The 25,456-nt window shown below is 41.2% G+C and overlaps 1 protein-coding gene across 12 annotated transcripts in view; it reads right to left on the bottom strand.

The window, feature by feature from the left end:
* agrn (agrin) overlaps window positions 1-25,456 on the bottom strand; it is a 464,513-nt gene that overhangs the window by 27,281 nt on the left and 411,776 nt on the right. For 8 of the 12 annotated variants that reach the window (XM_081608532.1, XM_081608541.1, XM_081608536.1 and 5 more), the window contains 10 exons: window positions 23,207-23,326; window positions 22,719-23,072; window positions 20,106-20,298; window positions 16,546-16,761; window positions 16,222-16,451; window positions 14,034-14,168; window positions 8,758-8,848; window positions 8,371-8,535; window positions 8,163-8,271; window positions 5,848-5,859 (listed from right to left, as the gene is read on the bottom strand). In XM_081608532.1, coding sequence (XP_081464658.1) covers window positions 5,848-5,859; window positions 8,163-8,271; window positions 8,371-8,535; window positions 8,758-8,848; window positions 14,034-14,168; window positions 16,222-16,451; window positions 16,546-16,761; window positions 20,106-20,298; window positions 22,719-23,072; window positions 23,207-23,326 — 1,625 coding nt within the window. The remainder of the gene's footprint in view (window positions 1-5,847; window positions 5,860-8,162; window positions 8,272-8,370; window positions 8,536-8,757; window positions 8,849-14,033; window positions 14,169-16,221; window positions 16,452-16,545; window positions 16,762-20,105; window positions 20,299-22,718; window positions 23,073-23,206; window positions 23,327-25,456) is intronic. The other 4 variants (XM_081608533.1, XM_081608538.1, XM_081608542.1 and 1 more) reach the window with 1 other exon arrangement.

The raw sequence follows: 25,456 nt of genomic DNA, 5'->3' as shown, positions 1-25,456 counted from the left end.
TATTTAAGTTTCCCCTTTTTGTCTGTTAGTGAGGTCTGTTTGTTTGAGTTATTATGAGTTGATGTCTGTTACTTTGACCTCTTTTATGGGCCCAATTTTTGTCATTTTTTCTAATATTTACCCAAGTTTTGTTTGGGTTAAATAAAAAATTCTTAAATTTGACTTAAAACCGGTGCCTGGCTGTTCCTTAACTGCTCGGTCCATCACAACTATTAATGAAATAAATAATAACCATATAACCCTCTCTGGGTTCTTCACAGAAAAAATCCAGGTAATAACACTATTTATGAAATAAATACCGTATTTTCCAGACTATAAGCCACAACCCCAAAGTGTTTTTTTTTTGAAACAGTAAACATACACATATAAGCCGCAGATATCTCTGCCGCTCCAGGTTTTCCACAACGATGCAGCAGCAGCAGAGGGGGGCGAACAGCCAACATTTGAGTCATAACAGGTCAACTGAATATCACATTTATTACGGTTGAAAAAGAAAAAGTTGCCGAGTTTAGATTTAACTGAACTGATTATGGTAGTTTCTGAACGGTAACTGTAACAGTAAAAGTGCTGATCTGTCATGTTTGCTACTAGCATGTGCTAAATGAAAATGGGCACCTTCTTCTTCTTCTTTGGATTTCAATGACAGCTTGCATCCGTTATTGTTGCACTACTGCCATCTATTGGATCCTAATATCTATACCTCAAATTCTCATAATGATCCCAGTATTATAAAAAAAGAAAGAAGAAAAATCTTCTTTTTCCCCTCAATGCTATTTAACTGATCAACAACATTCTCAAATTTCAATTCCCTAATAAAACCTAATTCCGTTTTAATTGGTGCTTTCTTCTTTTATTTCCAATTTTGACTTCCAATGAGTCACTTCCTGCTAAAGAGCCCCCTGGTGGTTGAAGAACAAGCCGCACTGGGCTATAAGCCACTTGGTTCAAAGCTTAAGAAAAAAGTAGCAGCTTATAGTCCGGAAAATACGGTATATGAAAAAAATAATCTAAATGCTCCCTGGTATTGTTCAGGGGGCCGGACCAAATGTAGAGGCGGGCCGGATCCGGCCCGCGGGCCGTAGTTGGGGAACCACTGGTTTGGATGATACACTGCAGTGACAAAGACATCCTTCATAAGTTCATAAACATAATGCTCAGCCATTGTTTACGTCTGAATTTAACATGTCTGGCTTCAGAATGATGCATGTCTCTCATCAATGATGCAAAGCCAGATAGGTTTTGACATGATTGTTCAGACTTTGACAACAGTTGGATAGATATCTAATTTAGGTGAGTTGATAAGATCAGAAGAAGCCAGATATGGGTCACATTTCACTACTGAGTGAAACTGTATCCAGGGTTTCCCCCAGAAAACTTGCTAAGCCCGGTGGTCGGGGCCCTGAGGCGGTCCACCGGTGGTCCACCATGTTTTTGTATTAAAAGATGTTAAGGTGACAGGAAATTTTAAAATATCACTCGGTAATTATACGTTACGGGAAAACATCGCCAGTGAAACACTACTTAAACCCACAACTAGTCTTAAAAACAACAAATCAAAATATACAATTAAAATGAATATCAATTATTTGCACTTTTGTTTAATGCAAATTAAGTCAGCAGCTCCATCAGGCCCCCCAAGGCTTCAGGGGGCCCATAAATGCTAATATTTTAAAACAGACCACAGATACATGAATGTAACACTTGTTTATTGAGATGATCAATGCTGCTAAATTTGATTCAATTTCAGCATACATAAATTAAAAGATTTTAAATTGTTTACCATTTAAATGTAAGATTTTAAGGAGCTGGCAAGTTTACTTTGTAAAAGTTCAGAGACCAATATCCATAGTTAGATTGTTTTGTTACCATAGCGACAACCTGATGCTGTGAGTTTAATCTTTAAGTTTGAGCTCTGTTTGTTCACAAATACAATTTAGTAAACTGCAATTATAACTGATTGCTTTCTAGGTTGGCCAATTAAACTACTCCCCCTCTCTCAGATTAAATCCAACACATCTGTTAGAGGTGCTGATGTTTTTAGCAACAAAAGGGGCCCCTAAATCAAATTCTACTCAAGGCCTCATCCAGCCTTGGACCGGCCCTGCATGATGAGGTAATCTGCTGCACTACGCAGAGATGTGCAACAAACGGGAGATTTAATTCAATGCTGCTAATGTGGCTTTAGTAGCTCTTTCATTTCATGTCTGAGTTTTTAATAAGCGTCACAGAAACTATTCTGGTTGGTTGGTCGAGTTTATGGGACGAGTTTCTCAGATCTCCGCGCTGCCGTCTGACTAGGTGGACAAAGCATTTGATAGGTTTGATGCATTGTGTAACCGGAAAAATAATAATAAAATCAGTGCGATGCATTACAGACAGGAGAGCGCAAAAGCTCCTCGCCAGGCTGAACCTGCATGATCAGGTTAGCGCTAGTTCGTTAACTAATAGACCTGCCAACCGGGAACACATAGATAAACTTTATCAGCGCAGGCAGAGCCGGAGATGGAAAAGTCGCACAAAATTCTTAGTTCACAAATATAAATCATTCTCACCGCTAGCTCAACATACCTCTGAAAACGCGACTACAAGTTATTCCTGCAGTTCCCGTAGAGCTGCGCAACCAGAGCTAACTACAACATTAGTGGTGTTTAAAGTCCTACCTTCATCAAAAACTCTGGAAAGAATCATAATTCCTCATAGGGGGTTGTTGTAAATATCCATACAGGTCAGCCTGTGTCCAGTTTGAGTGAAAGGAGGCGCGCGGGATCCGCGCCTCCTTTTATTTTTTTTTTATTTTAATTTTTTATTTTTTAAAATTATTATTATTTTCCTAAGACATAAACAAGAAAGGCTTAGCCTGGCGGTGCCGCTAGTAAAGGATGGCGGGCATCCAGACCTATAATACACTGGGGGAAGCTCTGGTATCATAATTATGAATTATTTTGTGTGGGTCTATCACATAAAATCTCAATAAAATGCAGGAAGGTTTATGGCTGTAATGTAAGAGAATTAGGAGGGCATGTATACTTATATAAGGCCTCCGTGGCCAAGGAGGTAAAGATCCTGAATCAGCAGGGACTCTGACGGCACTTTCATGCCTTCAATTAATGCTGAAATACTTGACACCAAATAAGTGACTTTTGAGTGATCAATTATCCTCTGTGAGCCAGAAAATGGACAACAAAAGAAAATTAAGAGCAGGTTGCTCTTGTGACACAGATAGGTCTTTGCAGACCTCTCTAATGAATAGCTGATTAGAAGCGCCGACCTTTCCAACAGATGATTGTGGAGTCAAATTAATTGCCATTCAATCTGCGCATCACGGTCATGGAATCTGATTCTCTCAGTCAGAGATTTGGGGCCAGCGATTCAGATTAGACAGAAGGTGATGCTGAAGAGCAGGCCCACTTAAAAGATGGGTTATTAATGGTCTTTATTTATTTTGTATGGTGGTAACTGCCAGAAAGGGTAAGATGGAGTTAATGACTTGGAGGTGGGGGAACAGAGGACGATGAAAAAGGACAAATAAACAGGGAAGCTGGTGTGGCCTGGGCTTTTATTTAGGCAGCGATTCAGAATGCAGGAGACAGCGAGGCCTGGCTGCGTCCAAACACCTGGAGTTGGCTGCAGCAGAGCAGGCCGGGAACCCTGAACCCTGGCTGCAGCAGACAGATTCTCATCCATTTGTTCAGACTTTGCCAAAAGTTCCCACCACATGCCAGACAGACTTGGTCACCTCAGGCAGAGTGTCTCTCTCTGAGGTGAGAGCGGACTCTCCCCCACTCCATTCACATGTTTTTACTGTAATCTACTGTCATGGCGGACAGGGCGCCACACAGGGCGGAGGAAGGACAATAATGGTTTTCAAAATCTTTCACAACTAAACACGTAAAGTTTTTGATCCATTTGATTTCAGCCCTCTTCCATCGTATTTGCTCATCTCTAGTCTAGCAGCTTTCCACACCTACAGGCTGAAATCTAAACCCACTGTGTTTTGAGCTGGTTTTGTCTTTAGAGTCCTGCTGGAAGTTGAAGTTTTTTAGTCTTTTCAGCCACTAGTAGATGTTCTTCCAGAGTTACCTTGCATTCAGCTCCATCTTCTCATCAACTATGGTAAACTGTGAGGTACACAAGTGACTGTTATCATGTCAACTGATTCTTTAGCCTGAGCGGCGGCTCTATGCAGCTCCTCCAGAACCGACATGGTTTGCAGTTCTGTTTCCAGATGATGGATAGAAAATGCGAAGGTGATCCAAGTCTGGGATGTTTTATAATCTAATTCTGCTTCAACCAGGTGATCTGCAGGTCTCAGAAAGTCAAATTTAAGACTTCGTAAGACCATTTTTAATGCAAAGAGTCAAATAAAACTATAGATATAGCGGCTGGTTCTGGGATTCTGCTGTTTTTTTTGTGGCTCTTGGCATTCAAGACATTTTAAGGCCTTTATTTACGGTACATGAATTAAGGTTTTGTGCTTCTCATACTACAAACAGCCTTAACACACATGGGGCGGAGCTCAGAAGGTTTTTTTGCACATAGGGCACCGCCAACAGAAGTGAGGCAGCGGCAAAAACGAACGCAGATAATTTTACACTTACCCCTGATGGACGCAAAACAGCTAGCTAGCTAGAAGGGGTTTTTCAGCAGCTAGTAACCAGTAGCCTGACCTGCCTCAAGTCACTGAAGATGTCTGGGCATGACTCAGACTTTTGCCATTCAGAAAAGTCTCTTGAGAAAACAAAGTTCACATATCAGAATGTGCAACAAAATTTAAGACCTGTGATTAACATATTTTTTATTTTAACTTGGCGAAATCCATTAAAGAAGTTTGAATATAAATGTGAGCCTTTACAGTAAAACTAGGTCTCATTTCCCTTAAGTTTCACACTTTAGCAGTGCTTTGCATTAGTCCATCAAATCCTTTTAAACTACAATGTAGTTTGTGATTGTTACATAACAAAACTGAAAAAGGTCAAGGGTCATTAATGCCTTGCAATTACTCTACCTGTTGCTGTGATTTTCATAAACCTTTCTAAAACTCTAAAGTTTGTGCGATTTACAGTCATTCTTTGGGGAAAAGGACAGCTTGTGTTCAGGGTTTTCTAAAAACGTGATAATTTGCACCTGCTGAACGGGAACAGTGGGATGAGTTTGGCATGGCTTTCTGGGTGATGCAGTGTCAGTTTGGGTGTGTGTTTAGGTGTGTGTTGTTTAGGTGTGTGTTGTTTAGGTGTGTGTTGTTTAGGTGTGTGTTGTTTGGGTGTGTGTTGTTCGAGTGTGTGTTGTTCGGGTATGTATTATTTGGGTGTGTGTTGTTTGGGTGTGTGTTGGTTTCTGCAGTTCAAAGTTGGAGTGACTTCCTGTCACTACGGCGGATTGTTCCTGCGTCCAACAGAAGCGAGAACAGATGACAACTGAACAGGCGGGTTTCATTTAGCACCTCGCCGTCTGTATACGTCCTACTTGTTCTCGCCGTTTCCACAGCCACGCAGCGCGCTGTGAACACCCCCTGCCCACGCCCTGCTAATAAAGATGTCTCTTTGTTGCTTTTAAACAATGGCATCGTGAGAATGACTGCCTCTCTCTTTCTCTCTCTCTGCCACCCGCCTTCCCGCCCCCGTAGCAGATGGACCGAGGTGAAAGCCAAACCATGCTCTTCAAGACCATCTTCTCTCCACCGCTTTGTGGCACGTACGGCTTCTGAAATGGTAAAGTTTTCACTCAGAAGTGGTAGTTTCAAAGCTGCAGACTTTTCTTTTATTGGATTTTTTTTATTGGAGAGATGGGAGGAGTGAGAGCGGCTGAAATGAAATGGGGATAGGGTGTGACTGGGACTTGTCTCATTACCTTTCGTGATTTCTGATATCCAGAGAGCACATCATAGAGAAGGAAGAAAATATGGAAGAAGACCGTTATTGAAAGGGGAGACCACTACGTTTGTGCTCACAGAGGCATGCAGAGTAGAGAAACATTCACTATCACCTCACAAGCATCTACTAGAGTGTCCAAATATAGCACAAAAAACTGACATCAAGACAACAAAACACGAGGAACGCATACTGCAACAGGGGTGTCCAATGTGTGGCTCAAAGGCCATTTGTGGCCATTCAAATGATTTTGATAAAATCACAATAAACCAATTTTTGCCATTTTTAATTTGATGAATTTTGTGGCTACTTTGAACACCACTGTTTTAACAGATATCCAAAAAAGCAGCAGTGTAAATAAGAAGCTGTCTAAAGTGGCCATGCATAAGGAAAAGATGAAAAGAATAAATAAAAAAAACTTCATTGATGAATGACTGCAAATAGTGCCTGTTAAGCCCGCCTCATTCACTGACTGCCGCCATTAAATAAGAGGAGTAGATTTAGATTTCTGCTCTCCATGCCTTTTGAAAGTTTGGGTTTCATTACTGCAGCAGCCTGGGCGCTCTTTGATATGATGATTACTCCCAGCAAAGCAGAAATGTGTATGCATCATGTGTGTTTTCTCTGCAGCTCTCAGCACATGTAGCAGAGAACCCATCCATAGGCTCTCAGCTCATCCCGGGTGTCTCCTGTTTCCCTTGCAAGTGCATATCTTTGCCTCCACTTACTCTCTTCTTTTAATAAGATTTTCTGCCCATGTTGCTGGAGTAAAACACGATTACCACACTGATTTTTGGAGAAGAGACGGAGGAGGAAAAACAAAACAAAAAAACTGAAAATCTTTTAAAGTGTAGAAGACTACAGAGCTGACAGAGAGCGTGTTCATAATCACAATCTGCACTCTTTAATGTAATTGGAAGACTTAGAGACTTATCCAGCGATTAGATCACCTTTATTTAGAGGCTGCTACCTGTTTATTGGTCTAGGCGATGAACTCAGAAATTTCATTATTCCCTTGATGCTGCTGATATCTCTCCCTTATCTGCCTCCTCTCCCCCAGACGCCGCTGCAACGGCACAATTTGATCAAATTGACTGTAAACCAGCAGTAAAGGCTGCTCTGGATTTTTCTGTATCACAGCAGTTTTATCTTTTGGAGACGAACGAGCTAAACAGCCAGAGAGGTAAAGCTCTCAGATCTGAGTCAGCTGACCACTGAGGCCTTTCCTTCCCTCAGAAGAACAGAGATACTTTCAGCTGATCAGAAACTCAAACTTATTCAGATGTTAGTGCTCAACGTGTTGCGCTAACAGTACTGTTTGTGTGAATGAAATGATTAATCATGATGAATCAATTATTGAAATGATCACCAACTAATTTAGCGATCATTAACTTTAGAATAGAGACTCAGATAAAACACTCAGAGAGGTAATTAAACCAAAACTATAACTATAGATACATTTCACATTAAAGACGAAAAACCACCATGTTTTACCCAGAATCCCTCAGGGGTTTAGTTTTAGTTTAACCTGGTTCAAGTTGTATTAAAATATTTTCTATTAAGCAGCTTTTGTGATCCAATTATTAATCAGTTAATCCAGAGAAGTCACCGGATCAGCCATAATCTATGTTGATATTTAATCTAGCAGAAAGCGGTGAGCTGTCCACATGTTCATGTTAGAAAGATGTTTTAATCAGAAATGCATTGTTTGCAACAAATGATCAATTATACACTAAAGGAAAACTAACTGTCATTGCAATATAGGCAAAAAATGTTTATTATTCAAAAAAGGAATTGGATTATTTGTATCCTTTATTGTTTTTCTAGTATTGTATAAAATCCATTTAAGGGGTTAAATTAAGAATCAGATTTTTTTAACCTGATTAATCATCAGAATAATGTTTAAAATAACTGATTACAATAATCATGGTTTACGTGACATATGTGGGCATATTAATGTTGCCCTGATGTCACTATGGATTAAGGGAAATCAAATATCTAACTGCCTTGCTGAGAGTGAATGCAGAGAATGAAACATCCAACACCTTTTAAATTCTGCATCCAAGCAGTCCTTTGTAACTGGAATATTGTACTTATTGATATAATAACTGCTAGGAAATGACATTGTGCCTAAGAGTAGCACTGCAAATTTAAAACAGAAGCAGCAAAAAGCCAAGGATGTGGCATTGATGGGTGGAAGCACAAAGATGAGTATGCATGGCAGAAGCATGGCTAACCACATGCCCAATGGTCCTGCATGCTGATTGGCTGCTCAGTTAGCTTGTTGTTTCTTACTGGTGACTCTCCTGAAGTTGCTTTTTCGTTCAACCGGATCTCGCCTTTACGGAGGGAGCGCTCCAGCTTGATGGTGTTCCACACCTTCAGCTGCATCTGGTCCCTACTCCTGAACGACACAAAGACACACACCGGAAGTCAGAAAGCAGCCTGCTTATAATCTAGACATTGACGTGCTGCTGATGTTTTTCTGTTGAAGTGACAGGACCTGATAATAGCCGGTCCCTTTCCCAGATCGTAGCGAAACTCTAAGTAGCCATTGCTCAGGGACAGAGAGACGAAGTCTCCCTTTCCATCAGACTTCTGTCCGTTGTAGAAGATCAGACCGTTGGAGTCATTGGCCATGAGAACCAGCATCATGCTGAATTTTTGACTACAGATAAGGAACAGACACATCCATGTCAAGATGCTGCAGCCTAAGGAAGGTTAGTTGTGAAATCTTCATTATGAATTCAGCTCAGCCTTAAAGAAGCATGAGCTCCTTCTCTGCCCCAGGCACAGAGCTGTTGGAACTATGAAAACTACACCATGTTCGGTGTTAACCGTAATATTCATCTAACCCTGTGCAGATTTCACACTGAGACGCAGGACTTACCGTAGATCATGCCCGTAGAGATGAAGCCCCTTGAGCTCCAGGTACGAGTCGCCGCTGAAAAGAGGCATGTAAACGCCTCTCCGCTCAGCCACTGCAAAGCAACGAAACACAAAGAGTCAAACCCATGACCTGCTCTCCTTCTGTTGGTGGCAGAATTGAAATTCAATTCTCATCGGCACATCTTCGAGGAAAACTTGTCAGAGATGGATGTGTGTGTGTGTAGCCCCTGGTATTAAGACTTTCTCTCTACAGAGATAAAAAAAAAAGACAAGAAAACAAAAATCCAGAAATACTCATGCGAGAGCGATTATACTGCATGCCACCGGATGACAAAGAGCTCCACAGACATGGAGAGTTTAACACACATCTGGGACCTTGGGAAATAATTTAGCTATTGTGTTCTGGCAGGCCTTTTTGCAAATTCATGTCTTTACAACGTGCCTCCGCCTGGCTGTCTGGACTCATTAAGACGGGCAGCAAGCCATCTTCTGACAAGTGGCCTGACATTAAAAATCCTTCATGTCACCTGAAGGGGGAAGGAGGTGTTTAAAACGCCACGGCATTTCCTAAACAGTCACATAAACACGCAGATACCTTTGCAGCTGGTGAGGCAGCTTTTATTTGTAATTGGCTGGGATTAGCAGAGTTGAGTCAGACTGGAGGAGGAAGACTGAGATGAGAAAGCTAATTAGCTATTGTGCAGAAGACTGCTAATGATGATGGCACCGACCATGGAAATGAGGGGAAAAAATAGGAACAAACTAAATTCTTTGCTAAACTAAACTCCACTGGAGCGAGAAAAGAGGCTCACAATTTATTTTCTCAAGCAGTGTGTGTGTGGGTGGGTGGTTTCTTTCTCCTCTTCACCCATTTGCTCGGCCCGATACAAGGATCAATAAGACACAAGATGTCAACTAGTGTCAGGAAAACACACATTGGCACCGAACAGAAGAAAAAGAAGAAAAAAGTTGGATAAGCAGAAGTTTTTCTATGCAACCTTTAGCTAAAATGTCAGATTAATGAGCAAAACGAACCTGTTTCACTGAGGTCAATGTTTACGCTCTGGGGCATCTCTTATTTATACTTGAGGAAAGGGTTATATCCTTAGTAATTGCAGCAAAGCCACCAAAACCCAATAAACCAAGAGAGGCAGTACCAAAGGAACCAAAGCTCACATTTTTACCTCTTAAAGTCCAATGGTGTATTTTTCTCCACTTACAAAATGTATACTGACAATAAAAAACCAACTGGGCAATGAAGTACAGATTCCCACTGCTGGATTTCTCTGGGATTAGGGACCAACATGGCAGACAGACCTAATCCATGATGGACGGTGAAGCTGCAGCTTCTGGTGACCATCATCAGCTTTAGACCCTTTAAGAGGAACAAAGCATTTCTCTCAAGTATCTTACAGCAGTTCTGCAGTAAAACTGTTGGGACGTCATAATGATGCTAATTGGTGAAGCCCCCTAATGGAGGATAGAGCCAATACCACTCAATCTCAGAACAGGCTTTCTAGGTGAATCCAGAAGTACAGATTCCAAATACCTAGAATAAATAAACACAAGCATTAATCGATGAAAAATAACAATTTTGGTTTTTTTGGCTTATTTCAACTAATATAAATGAATTAATTGTTTTTATAATTGATAAACTCTTGAAGGATGAAGTCGACTTATGACAGCTGCATGTAATCTGTTAGTTCTGCACTGGGGGTAAAATAAAAGTCTTCCAGTCTATCAAACTATCCAGCTTTCAAAGTCCTACAGTACATCACGTCTGAAGCAGCATCTGGAGTCGTAGCACAGCGGGCCGCAGCCAGACTGACAGATAGGCAGACTGACAGTCTGTCCAGGTGGAGCAAAGCTGCAACCAGGAGGTTAGAAACACTTTTTATATTTGGTTATTGGATTAAAAACATGCAGATAAAGACCCCACCCCAGAGTGATGTCACCAGAGGCAGAGCACATGGAGCGGATGTTTTACCTGTATTCTGGTTTAATGACATAGTAAATACAAAACCCACCATGACATGACAAACCATATAAGGTTTTACAGGTGAGTCTGCCTGCCTAACAGTTTAAAAGGCATTTGTGTCTGTGGGCCAGTTACCTGCTGAGATCCACACAGAAACAGAGACGTCTGATTTGTGCTGCAAACGTAGCAACTGGATCCCAGTAGGAGCCAAAGCTCCCCTGGAGTAGGGTTGCACTGATTGCAATTTTCTGGCCGACCTATTAAAAATCCTGACCTGCCGATTCCAATTTTGGGCAATACCAATTTTTTTTGTCTAAAATGTTGCTAAATGTAGCAAGAAAGTTGATGAGTTGCCAACAGTGAGATGACTATTGTTAACTGCAAACATACAGACCTGACCTGGTGGGTCGGTCTGTTAGTAAAATCTCTCTCACAGCAGAGCAGAAAAAGATAACAGTTGATTTAAATACCTTTGCCGAGGTAGATAAAATAGGTGGTTAAGATGTGAAAATCAGCCGATCACCGCTTTCCCAAAATTAGAAAAATTGGCTGGTTGATAAATCGGTGCAACCGCAGCCTCTCTTGAGGTCTTGCTTTCATTGGTAAATTATAATGATTCACATTAACACAGGGTGAAAGCACAGAGAAAATGAGATTATTCAGTGAAAAACCCTCCACTGCAAACGAATCAAGCAGTAAATTACACTGATGAACCTGGTCGGATTACAGTGGAGACTCTAGCTTAGTGTGCATGCAGACAGACAGACAGACAGACAGACAGACAGACAGACAGACAGACAGACAGACAGACAGACAGACCAGACGCAACCCGTTGTAAGTTCACCTTCAGGCAGGGGTGAAAGTAGTTTTAAATTCTTGGGGGTACTATGACCATATATATATATATATATATATATATATATATATATATATATATATATATATATATATATATATATGTGTGCTTTGGAGTATCTGTGCTGATTAATTCTTTTGCGAAGAGATAAAAGCTGGTAGCTCTTGAACTGCTACAAAATAAAGCTGTATTTCCTCCCTCAGCCCACTGGCTGCAATGTTGACACCTTGAGATGCCATGAGACCTAAATCCTGAACATCATGGCATGGATGAATCCCAGTTTTCCATGTCTGGCATATAACCATTAATTTTAGCTTTTAAACTGGTTCTATTGATCCTGTGTCCAGACAGCGGGATAATCAGTAGCCCAGCATCTTGACCTGTTTGTTCTGAAGATCCTGCAGCTTCCACTTCTCTTCCTAACATGGCGCCTCCTCACCCTGACTCTCATACTGATAGGAGGAACCACAGAGCTCTGTTAGGTTAAAGCTCATCTTCTGAAGTTGGGATATTTTTCTTCCAACAGTTTCCAGAGGAATCACCTCAAACCAGATGTTGGACTGGATTTTATTTCACTGTCATTTGTGAATGTTAGCTTCTCATTTTCAACAATGGAGCTATAAAGGTTGAAAAAGGTCATCAACATCAATATTTCCACTAAAAAAGAAGCAAAAAACAAAATTGTTTGATAAAGGAAAAGCCTCTCAGACTCTGAGCCCGACAGCACCAAACTATTTTTTTATATTAGACAATTAATTTAATTTCACATAATTATCGCGGTTGAAGCCATTTGTTTGTTAAATATTTAATGAAAAATATATACAGTGTTTGATGTTTGTTCTGAATGATGTATAGTCACAGACTGACGAGGTAATTAGTCCAAGTTTGTCGTTTATTGAACGTTAAGAATCTACAGCGGCTGTGATGAGCCAAGACAAAGGTAAAAAAAGGTAAAACAACCTGAACAGGTGATCAACTCTAAACCACTCGCACCTTTTTACTCTCTATCTCTCTCTGTCATTTAAGCACACCCGTTGCCATGGCAACCTCCTGCGCTCCACAAGCCGACCCGAGATTACGTTAAAAACATAACATTCAGTCCGTTACGATATTAGGTTTGCAGGCTTGATATTTATTTTGCGATCATTAATAAACCTCTCATGAACACAGCGGTGGTTGATCAGTTAATTTTAAACTCCTGCTCTGCTTTTTTATTTTGGTAATGGAACCGAAACGCACAGAATTGCACCTTGTTGAAACAATAATTACTGAGATTATTATTGTTGTTGGGTCATTAATTTGAACATGTTTTGTGGATTTTTTTTTCTTGTTCTTTCATAAAGTTCTGAACGTTTTGATAAGGACCCAGAGGAGGACGTGCTGCTCTCAGCCTCCTGGCTGCGTTCAGTTTGTCACCTCATGCTGAGACTCAAAACCTTCCGCGATGGTCGTATTGCACTGCTGCTCTAGAAAAGCATGAACAGTTCAGAAACAATATGAAATGAGAAAAAAGTTATTCATTAACTGATTAAGTCGTGTTTTAGATTGTTCTTGAAAAACGAATCAGTCACGGCTGATTAGTGGGTGAATTCACAGCTGCACAGTGAAGCCGTTCATGTTTTACAGCAGACAGCCGCTCCCCTCTCTTGCAGGTACTGATTACCCCTGCTAAATCTTTTACCCCCGTACCCCCTTACTTTCCCTGACTGCGTTCTTATGGGCCCCGCTCCTGGCTGCCACTCTGGCTGACTGATGCTGCCATTAATCACCGTGAGCGGAAGGACTGATGCGATTAGTATTCTCATTGATTCCTTTGTAAAAATAGCCTTTTGGAATGAGAGACGCTCATGCTCACACAGCATCGATTTTGGTTCACTTGAATTCATTTTAATCCCCCCCTAACTGAGGCTCAGAAGATGGAGGATACTCCCATCTGGTCTCCTTTTACTCCCAGAGGCTGGTGGCTGGATTCTCCTTTGTTTGGAGAGAGCATGACAGCATATTCTCCTTAATTTGCAGCATTCATGACAGCATTTACAAAAGCAGGGAGGGAAGAACATAAGTAAACTTCACAATGCGACACTGCCCAAACTTCTAATGATGAACTTCAAAGGCAGCGGCAGCGCTGTGCGGTCCCAGCAGCGGGCCGCTCTGCCATGTGGAGCTACACACCAACAACAAGCTGGAGAACAACACCTGTGGGCGGCAGGCAGGGAGGAACGGAGCGTCTCTGCTTCCTCACTAACAAGCGTACCGGAGTGGATGTGGCGAATGGCCCAATGGGGCCAATCATCCACCACGGCTCTGCAGCACAGCGCAGCAGCCCTCACATTGCCTCAACGCCAGCAGGTTTGTACCTTTCATGCTTTCCATTCAAACAAAGACGAGAGGAAACGTCAGCAAACACAGATGGACAGGAAAGATGCTAGCTGCAGTACATTACCTCTCTCACAGTGCTTCCCCTCTCGCCCCATGGGACACTCGCATTTATAGCCCCCTTCAGGCAGCGCCTTGCACTGCGATGTCCCGTGGCACTTGCTGTGTTTGCAGGGGTCCTGGAGGTCAGCACAAGTTGGACCTAAGCAGACACACATTTACCATCATGAGGAAGGAAAGTATCAGAGAATTTACAACACTTTTAATCACTCCTTTTCTAGTTTGATCTGAGAATATTTTGTTTTATGAAGCAGGTTTGAAAATACAGTGACTAATATTCCATGAAATTTCCAAAACAAGCTACAACCGTTACTGTACTGAGGCCACATGCAGCAGACGACACACTTCTGGGTCTGTCTGGACAGGGAGCATTTTAAGTTTGGTGAATAACTGAACCTCGGTCAGACCTGATGGACAGCATGCCCCAAGCATGATGCTACCACTACCTTGTTTCATAATGGGAGTGCATTCACAGTGAGATGCAGTGCTAGATTGGAAATTGACTATCCACTTACTTATATTGTCCTGCTTTGTGTCGCTCTGTCTCTTAATATCCCAGTAAACTGCAGGTTGTTTGTTCACAGCCTCTTCTTCATCAGAGTGTTTCTTTTGGCAAACCCATCACACACATCTGCTGTGTGATGGGTTTGCCCTCTGCTGCAGCCCGTCTGAATTCACCCGTCATTAGTTCGGCAGTCAGAGCCTGTGGTGGGGGGCGTTAATGAACCCTGTCCCGCTGAGCGCACAGGGCTGCCCTGTTTTCCCTCACTAACGCTTTTTCATCCTCTGCTCCCATTTCTCTACCACCGCAGCTCTTTTTCCTCCCTAACTCTTCCACTCTCTGCACTCTTTAGCTCTGATCTTTGCTCACCTCCCTCATTTATCTGGCTGTCCCGGCATGTCCTCCCGTCTCGTTACTGCTCTCCCCAATCATGAATTCCCTCTTGTCTCTGTCTCAGAACTGTCCCCCCTCCATGAAGGAAACCCTGAACACTTCAAACTGACTTTAGGAGAAAAACATTCAGCTGAATGTTAGTCTGCAGGCAAAGGTCCAAGTCTCATTACTACTTTTCATTTTTAACTCATCCTGGCAGAATCTGGAGCTGCTCATCTGTCCTCTGAAGTCTCAGCAGCCAAACATTAAGCATTTCTTACATTAAATATAATGTGACTCATTTTGGATTCACATTAAAAGTGGTTTTGTGTTTTTCCCTCTGTGACGGAAAACAATTTGTGATGTTTAACAGAAATTTACGCCTGAACCTTTTGTCACATTACAGCCACACTGGATTTTATTGGGATTCTGAACAATGAATATAATATTTACTAGCTCTTATTATACTTTGATTTGAAAGCTAAAAATTGATCATATAACTTTACATCCTCCTCCTTCACCATTGGGATGGTTCAGTCTAGCTCACAGTGATCATTTCTACTGGAAGAGTCTGTGTGTTTGTGTTCACACGGTTTCCAGATAAACAACATTTTGGGGTATGGTTGACACTTGCGTTAATTTGTACTGTGTACTTTTCAGTGATGATGTAATTGTTATGATGCTTGTTGCTATGGATTGTTGGGGGGTTTCTCTTTCTGCCGGTATAAAAGCAGACTCCAGGGTGTTGACTATCCTCTTATCTTTTTTCTGTCTCTGTGTCCATTACAGTTTAACCCAAAGTCATTTCAAATTAAGTCTGATTCTCAGCTGGTTTTAAAGCTGCATCTGTTCAGATCTACCGCTGCATTGCAGCAACATGAGATTTCATACAATCTCTACTTGTTGCTGGCATAACTGGAAACACCACCGTTGTGACTTTTCTCTACTAATCTGACTGTAAACTCTTAAAAAGTTTAGTAACTCAGCGTATGTGAATATGGATGCCATTAATTAGCACAACAAAAGTTTTATTAAGAACAGAAGTATGAATGTTTTTGCTTAAAGTGTAGCATTGCATCCTTTTTGAGCTCCAGAGGAACCAGGTGGATAAAGGTTTCATGGATTTATTGTTTGGTTTGATGTGAGATTCAAATCCAGCTGAGAATCTGCTACGAAGCCAGTTTTGTTAACAAAAGCTTTGTCTCCAATGTGACACAAAATAAGATGAAATACTTATTTGCAGAGGGCTGAAATGTGATAAAGTTCAGGTGAGTAAAAGCTTTATTAAAGTCTGCAGTTACGATGCAGTGGAGAGACTTACCCCAGAATGCATTGCTGCACTTGCAGTGGAACATCTCAGCCTCCTTCACCTGGCATTCAGCTCCGTTCTTGCAGGGGTTCGGCTGGCAGGGGTTGTTCCCACATTCGCCCACACCCACGCCAAACAGGCTGTCTCCATTGGCCTCCTGGATGTTGAGCAGGCGGTTGTTGACATCCAGCGTGCGGATACAGCCCACCAGCCCTGCAGTGACCCTGGTCCGCTCCCTGACGCTGAGCAGCAGAAAACACAGCAAGTCAGGATGGATGTTCTGCTCTTGCTAGAGGTCATCCGTCACCCCTCCGATGCGCAGCAGCAGCATCTTACTCTTGCTTGAGGTCATCCGTCACCCCTCCGATGAACAGCGGGGTGTCCAGGTTGAGGCCGTCTGTCCCATGGGGACTTTCGCCTTGGACATGCGGCTCGCCGTCCACGCTGAGCATGCCGATCCGTCGGCTGCGTGTCACCACCAGCTGGTGCCAGCGGCCCTGGCTGATCTGGACTTCGCTGATCACGGTGCCTGTTCCTGAGCCAGTGTTGAACCTGATGGATCAGATGATGATTAGTTATGTGACTCTGACCTTTGACCCCATCCAATCACTGGACAGATGCTGAGAACAGCTGAATGTGCCACAACTTCCTCCTGCTGAACAGAAACTGAACTTATCATCTAAAGAGGAATGATCTAGAATTATAGATTTAGAATTATATATCTAGAGTCAGCTTCAATTGTTCCGGCTAGAAACTAGAGATCAGGCTGACCTCTGACCTGAACCTTCAGAGCCACATAAAGACGGTTCCAAAGTGGGCCTCCTATCAGTTGAAGAACATTTCCAGGGTCAGAGGACCTCATCCATGTTTATCTTTAGTGGCATCGATTACTGTAACAGAACCAGAACCAGACTGCTTTCTGAAGAAGCAGAAAGTGGAACATTGATCAACATATGTGATGTGTTTTGATGATGTTGATCATATTTAATGTGCATTGATGATTGATGATAGCATTTAATAAATGTGTAGCGGGCTGCATGGTGGCGCAGTTGGTAGAGCTGTTGCCTTGAACAAGAAGGTTCTGGTTCGATTCCCGCCCCCGGTCTTTCTGCATGGAGTTTGCATGTTCTCCCTGTGCATGGTGGCTTCTCTCCGGGTTCTCCAGCTTCCTCACACAGTCTAAAAACATGACTGTCAGGTTAATTGGTCTCTAAATTGTCCCTAGGTGTGTGTGCATGGTTGTTTGTCCTGTGTGTCTCTGTGTTGCCCTGCGACAGACTGGTGACCTGTCCAGGGTGACCCCGCCTCTCGCCCGGAACGTTAGCTGGAGATTGGCACCAGCAACCCTCCTGACCCCACTGAGGGACAAGGGTGAACATAAAATAGATGGATGGATTTAATAAATGCAATGTTTATAGTTTGTTTCATAACTGGTGACTGTATGATGTTTAATGGTTTAAAGCACTTTGAATTGGCTTGTTGATGAAATGTGTTTTAGAAAAACTTAGATGTGGATGAGACAACAACTTCCAGTTAAATATAGCAAACTGAAATAAAGCCCAACCTTTAATCTACTAATGTTTTGTTGGGGAAAAGGCCTTGTCATCACAGAGATTAGACATCGTGCATCTGCATCCACACATGTGGCAATATTAGCTCAACCTGAGAGCAATTATCTGCCAAAAATAATTAGTTCTTTTCCCCAAGTCTCAGATTTGCGAAGCTGTGGGTGGGAATCTCACAGCTGTATTTCTGGAGCTGAGGCTCTCTTTGAGAGCAGCGGTGAGTAATGATCTCCTTTTTGCTCTGTGATTGATTTTATTTCACCATACAGATCCAGCCTGGTCAGGTTGGGCGAGGGGAGCGTGCTCAGAGTGTTAAAATCTAAAATACATAAAAAGATGATGGAGCTTGAATACAGGCGAATTTTTAATTAGTCTCATCAGTTGTCTTCAGAAGTTGCTGCCTTTCCAAAAATGGTCTTTACTAACACAATTCTGCTGGGTGAAGACTTGAACACACACCATTATGGGATTATTGGTGTTTCTGCTGGTTTCTCAGAGGAAAATTGGCCAATTTGACAGAACTGGTCGACGTCAGCTCCAGTCAAAGGGTGAAAACAGAAAATGCTGACAGAACTCCTCTCATCTTGTTTTGCCTGCTTTCAAACTACTTTATTTCTCACTGATCTGTGCATTTCTCTCCATACCTTCACTTCTTTTCAGGTTATTCTGCACTAAATTTGCCAGCTTGTTACCAGGAAATAACCAAGTTAAGGCAGCAAAACGCACATTTGAAACCAGATGTTTTCATCTACTGTATAAAAATACATGTAACCTTTGCCAACATTTCTTCTGCTTGCTGGTATTTGGTAGAATTGTCTTTCAGATGGTACATTTTGGGTTTTGTCTATCATTGTGTGAAAGGTTTTTCTTGGTAGAACAATGTTACAACTTATTTTTAAAACCTTTACTGCAGACAATAAAAAGTTACATACACAGCCAACATTATTTTCCTGAGATCAAATTTAACTGGCCCAGACTGACACATTTTCAGTTTTTCTACTTATTTTCAAACGGATCCAGAATATTCTTTGGTTGTTAGGTGACTGGAAGCAGACCTATGAATATTCAGGAGAGAGACATCTGCAGACAAATGAACAATAATTTGTTAATAAATAAATAATAAAATGGGTTAGACATATTTTTAACAGCAGTTGGTCACAAACAGCTTTTAGTTGAATTTTTGAAAAAACTGAAAAGTGAATTCAGTTTGACAGGAAATAGGATTTTTTGACCAACATTATGATTTCCAGTGAGCTGGGGGATCAGTTACAGTTAGTTCAGCTACAAACCAACATATTCACATTTATAGAAAGTATTTATAAAGAGAGGAATTTAGATCAACAATGTGTTTTCAACCAGAACAGAAGCAATTATGCCAGTAAGTGAAATAAGTGTTTGATCCCTCAGAGACACATTATCCCCACAGTCAAAACAAGGAGGTGGACCCATCATGCTGAGGGCTGCATCACTCCCCACACTGAAACAAAGTGAAAAATGTCCCATTATATCAAATGTCCAGTAGGAAGCAGCTTCCCTGGTCAGTATTTGCTTCTGAAAGCTCATCAGTGACAGAACAGACCCAAAGTTACAGAGGAGCGGCTGAACAGAAGCAAATCATCAGATTTATAGAGGAAACCTGAGACGAGTCTGAAGCTTTGTGAAGCAGGATGAGACAAAACTGCTGATGAGTCTTCTTGTTCACCAGCAAACGTTTCTCTTCCAGTTCTTTTCTGTTTTTCTTGTGGATTAAACACTTAGTTCACTCAAGGTTTTTACATGAGGCGATATTTCTGGGTTTCTGGTTGATTCCACCTATTAAAATTTAATTATCAGGAAAAGTTTGTTCATTTGCAGTTGTGTCAAGTTGCACAGAAGAAACGTTTATTTCAAACTTAACTCCCAATAAATTCTGACTGCACTGTTTGGAGGATATATATGGAATCACTGCAACTGTATGTAAATACAGTAACATTATATGTGCTCCAGATCCATTTTAAGAATCCAAGTAGCCTCATGTGTTCAGACTGTTCAGATTTGTTTCTGAATGTCTGACTTTAACCTACAAATTGCCCAGAAGTCTCCTTATCTTTATTTATTTCCTGGCTCTGCTGTTTTCTACATGTTTACTCACTGTAATTATTTGCCTCATTATCCTCAGCCCTCTGTTTTGCTCTTATTTACGTCGCCTCCCAGCTGCTGCTGCAATGACCTCGTTCCCTCATGGGGATCATTAATGTTTCATCACGGTTTTTTGCGATAAGAACGGATGGAGGAGGATGAAACCCCGTATTAAATTCAATCCAACAGAATCGATAAACGTCCTGCACTCACTTGAGCTCCACCCTGCTGTTGACCAGAGCCAGAGAGATGAAGTCTTTCTTCTTCATTTGGCCGTTGTAGAGCAGCAGGCCGTTCATCTCGGACGCTCGGAACTCCATAGCGATGCGGACCGTGTGGTAAGCGCTCATCGTCGGGAAGGCCAGGAAAGACTGGCCACCAAATGATGGGATGAAGTACCTGATGGCTGCGGACAAAATCACAAGTCGCTGCTATCAATATTTTGTTACTGCATGCTGCATGGGCTTCTGCGACTTTCACCAACTCAAATTTAAGACTTTTTAAGACCATTAGGAATGAAATTTAAAACCTGCATGATTACAAAATCACAAATAAACAAATCCTATTGGTTGGCAACAGATGTGAGCCAATGAAGAAGATGAACAGCGTCCAGCCAACTGGCAACTTATACATGATGGACATAAAAGCTAGCTTTACCCTTTACTGTTAGCTTACCTAGTAAACTTTAGCAAGTTTTTCTATTAGCAATATGAAAAACTATTACCAACTAGGAAAAGTATATTAGCAGCGAGCTACCACTCAGACAGAAGTGAAGATGTCTGCATGTGACTCAAAGTTTTGCATTAGCAGTAAAATCCCTTGAGAAAAAAGAGAAAACTATGTAGAATATACGATAAGTATGCATCAACACAGTGGCAGACCTTTGATTAACCATAATCCATAATCCAGCTGATATATTTTTATACAAGGAAAATCTAAAATATCTCGCTATCTTAAGCTAACGTCTGCTTTTCTTTAAGAGTGACGGAAAACAGAATATGTCATAATTTAAAATGATGTCTTGTCTCTTTAATGTAAACTGACACCAAGAAGAAAAGCTAATGCAGCATGCTGCTGATGCTAATTGGAATCTCAATAAAATACTTTTTTTTTTCTTCAATAATGGCATATTTCAATGAGACATTTTAAAATCGCATTTAACTTTCAGTACATACATGTAAAATGTTTTAAGACTTTTTAAGGACTAATACTTAACAAGAGCCAAAAGTGCATAATTAACATAAGCGGCCATGATGAATCACCTCCTCTCTATCAGTTTATTTAAAATGTTCAGCATTTTTAACGGAAAGGAGTCAAATCAGAAAGAGAAGTTTTTTTTTATAGAAACAGGTTATGTTTCCATCACCCTTCCCCTCCGTCCATCTCGTCTTTTCTGTCCGTCTCTACGATCTCCTCCTGTCCTAATGACTTGATTGATCTGGTGTGCATGCAGTGTGTGCAGCTTGTGGGTGTTTGTGATTTCAGTTAGCCACTTTAACTCAAAGGCACAAAGTAATTCTCATCATCTAATACCCATCAAAGCAATTAGTGTCAATTATGTGAAGATGCAGCTGTGCGAGGTTGCTGCGTTGCAAATCTGAAATCCCAAAGTGGGGAAGAAATAAAAAGAGTTTCTGAACAAGTTCTGGCTGATTGATGATTTTCCTCTGCAGAGCTTTCTGGATTTGGTGTTACCCTTGGTGAGCAGCAGCTCAGTGGCTGCACATATCTGGGATGATGAAACTGTCTGAATCACTGGAGATGAAGTCCAGCTGGCAGAGGGAACAGCCTGTGTCTGACTAAACATGCCTTATTTTAATTTTAACTTGATTTAAAACCTATATGTACACATACAAACCTGATGTTCGACAGACTGACGGTCAGGACAGACAGCTGTCCTGACCGTCAGGAGCATTAGAGCAGATCCTTCCTGCCATCTCTGCTCCAAACTGACTCAATAACCGTCTACATCTCCATTTTCTGTTATTGTAAACAACCTTTTGTTTTTAATACACATATAAATATGTGCACATTTTGTAATAATTATAAATAAAATCATTTTATATTTATATTGTCATACTTTTATAATTTTGTGAATTTCCCCACAATAGAGGAGATTTCTATTTTTATTTAAATATATAACACATCCAAGTAGTGGCAGTTTTTATCAAACAAAAAACTCCATTAAAAATCCAATCAATAAGCCTCTGCTGCTCTGCTGCTCTGCTGCTCTGTGGTGATGATATATATGCAGGCTAGGAATAAACCACTAAACCAGTCTGTACTTATGGAAATGGATCCAGTTCTTCCTGTCCAACTTAGTTAATAAAACAAACAAAAACAAAAAACAAAAAGTAAAAATAAACAATTATTAACCTACAAATTTACCTTCTAAATCACCCAAAAATATAAAGTAATATAAATTTTAACAAAATTCTAAATGATAAAACAAAGAATAGGCAACTCCAACAGCTTGAAGAACATGAATGCTTTAAGAAGGCATTCAAGTTTTTCTGTTTTTCTTGAAGCTGAGCTTTTTATCTAACCTTAAATATTTTACATTGCATTAAAATGTTGTGTTTGCTACACACTGAAGCACTAAAGGATAAAGTTTCCAAAGATGATCCTTTATAATGCCTGAGAAGAGTGATTTATACAATGGAAGGACTTTAAACCTCTCTGAGATGTCTGAAATGTTTGCCTTCAGTGAGCTCTGATCCGGCTGTTTCATGAATTTAAAGTAGCAGCAGACCCTGAAACTTCTGATTAAGTGTAATAATAAATAAGGAAAGTAAACCAGAAGAGAAGATAGAAAGCACGGCTCACGTTTCTCACACACTGCCCCTCCACGTCCAGCCAGGCACTTGCAGCTGAAGTCGTCGCCGTCATTCTCGCAGGTTCCCCCGTTGAGGCATGGGTTGGAGTCACAGGGCTTCTGGGTTTTTGGCCGCCCGGTCGTAGCGAGCGGCACTGAGGTGCTACGCAGCATTTTGGTGGACGGAGCCTGAGTGGTGGTGGTCCGTCTGGAGCTGGCGGGCCTGCGGGTGGTTCCCGGTGGGCGGCGTGTGAAGTAGGGGGAATGAGGCCTGGATGTGGGGACGGGGGAGGCTGTGGTGACGGCGGCAGCAGCAGCAGTGGTGGTGGTGGTGGTGGTGGTAAACAGTGGGATGGTGGACAGACCTGTTGGAAAAATGACAGTTTAAACATGTAGAGCTTAAGACTTTCAGCTTAAGAAAACCTTCAGTAAGCTACTTCATGAATAAGTTTCTTTTTCTAAATCCTTCCACTTTGCTGTTAAGTCTACATCACATTACCATAATTAGTGAAGCGAATATTTTCTGCCGTTGGCTTCTTTACAGAGATGCTGGTGTCTTTGGAAGCTTTCAGCTGTTTCAGCAGCGCTCCCTCGATGTCCTCCACATTGTATCTTGTATCTACAATAAAGAAAAGGTTCAGACATTCAGGACAAGGCCTCTGTGGATCACTGCAAACACAGGACTTGAGCTCCTTTAATGCTACCGTGAATATATCAAACAGCCGTGTGTGTGACAGGTGGAGGGTCTCTGCGGATCAGTTGTCCTCCAGTCGCTGCTGGTTCCACTTTCTTTTTTTCCCCAGATGAATCGCTCTCATAATGCTAGCCGCAGATGTTTGTTTTACAAGCCGTGGAGGGGAGACGTGTGAAGGGTATGAAGGACGCTAAATGTTGGCCATGAAAAATAGAGGAAGGAGGAGGGAGGAGGGCGAAGAGGAGGACTTGGTTTTGTTTGCTGCAGACGGTCGATAAAACACCCAGTTATGATGTATCTACAACAATCTGAGATCAAATTATATTTGTAGGAGAAAAAAAGCCAAACACTTGTTTATAAATGTTTTCTGAATCAACAGAAAGAGGAACTGAGATTTGATCATAAATCATCCCAAGAAGAAAAGAAAGTCTAAATCACTGGATGATTTTACATTTACTACAGAGGTAAAAATACAGGTTTAGTTTTATATGAGATCAATAATAAATAGGTTAACAATGATTAGGCCTGTCGCAATAAGAAATAAATCAATTAATCGCATGTTAAATTAAAACAAGCTCAGTAATTTCCATTTGCATGATTTATCTTATTTCTCTTTTCTCTCTCACTCTCAATAACCATTATATTAATAAAGTCTTCAGTCTGCTGCTCTGCTAGACCTTTTTTCTGAAGGACAGGTTTGTTTACAGAGACTTCATAACTAATTTATTTGTAGTTTTGTTTTATTTATTTCAGGTATTTCAAATGTCTTCCACTTTCACAACAATATTCATGTTTATCACAATAATTTATGGGACAATTTATCGGTTGTGACTCATACACTCCCTGAATATCTAATCAATAAAAAAGAAAACTGTTAGTGGAGCCTAACAAAAATAAAATAGAAAATGACATATTTATATCTAAATAAAATTTAGAATTTACACATTGTCTCAAGAAATAAACCAACTAAAACAAAACCGTTTGGTATTTACAGTATCATGTGAAAAGAGCATGTAATTGCATTTATTTAGGTATATAACTGAAAAAAGTCTAGTTAACTAGCAGGCTGGTAATTTACTGGTCCTGTTTATTTCAATACAGGCCAGGTGACCCCTTTTAGGGTTAAAGGATGGCGAGCTTCTGAGACCTGGCTGGGGTCAGGAGAACCCGAAACTCACTCCATACTGGTCTGGTAGGAGGCTGATGGTTTGTAGTATTCCCCCTCCATCTCACCATACAGACACACAATCCATTACTCATCTCTTCTCCATTGGAAACAAATTGTGCTTACACATATTCACCTCAAATATCTGGACAATCAAACCATGGACTTTTCAAATGTGTCAGTGAGACACTGTGCTGACTGGTGGGGAAATTTAGGACTTTTGTGCACATTTATATGGAAGATTTACTGCAGTACTGTGTATATATATATTTTGTATTTATATTTTGGGTTTTATGCAGGCACGTGCAGAGGGGGGAGCTGGGGGTGCTTGAGCACCTGCCCTTTTTGCTCCTTGCCCCCAAGTGCCCTTTTGGTCAATTTTTTTTTGTATTATTATTTCCTAAGCCCTCTTCTGACACATAAAAACATGTGCTAAAATTCTTTGCTTTTTTTGTCTCTTTTTTGTATAACATAATAAGCCGGTCACCTTGTTACCTTTGACCTTTAGCCCGTGACGCATGACGCAGTTGCCTCTCGCGCAGTGAGATAAAGCGGCTAACTGCGGAGCTCAACGTAGAGAACGTTCCAGATTACAGAACAGTTTTTGGTGAATTGTAAAAAACGTTTTTGGTGAATAAAGTGGAGTAGACTTGTTACTTGTCAGGAAAACCCTAACACGCAAACTTATCCATTCACTCTGAGTGTTATAGTTCCACACGACAGGATTAGTTGCCACGCACTTACACAGTGTGAAGAAAGAGGAGATAAGCTGCGCAGGCAGGCTGTGAAGAGATATCCAGGTGATCGGTTTGTGTGATTGGCAATAAGAGAAAGTGATCGGCGATCACTGATCATACACTTTTTCACGGAAATCAGCCGATTATGATTGG

The sequence above is a fragment of the Poecilia reticulata genome, chromosome 7 (assembly GCF_904066995.2).
Source record: "Poecilia reticulata chromosome 7, P_reticulata-male-v2, whole genome shotgun sequence".
Taxonomy (NCBI): domain Eukaryota; kingdom Metazoa; phylum Chordata; class Actinopteri; order Cyprinodontiformes; family Poeciliidae; genus Poecilia; species Poecilia reticulata.
This window is presented reverse-complemented; position numbering and strand designations above follow the sequence as displayed.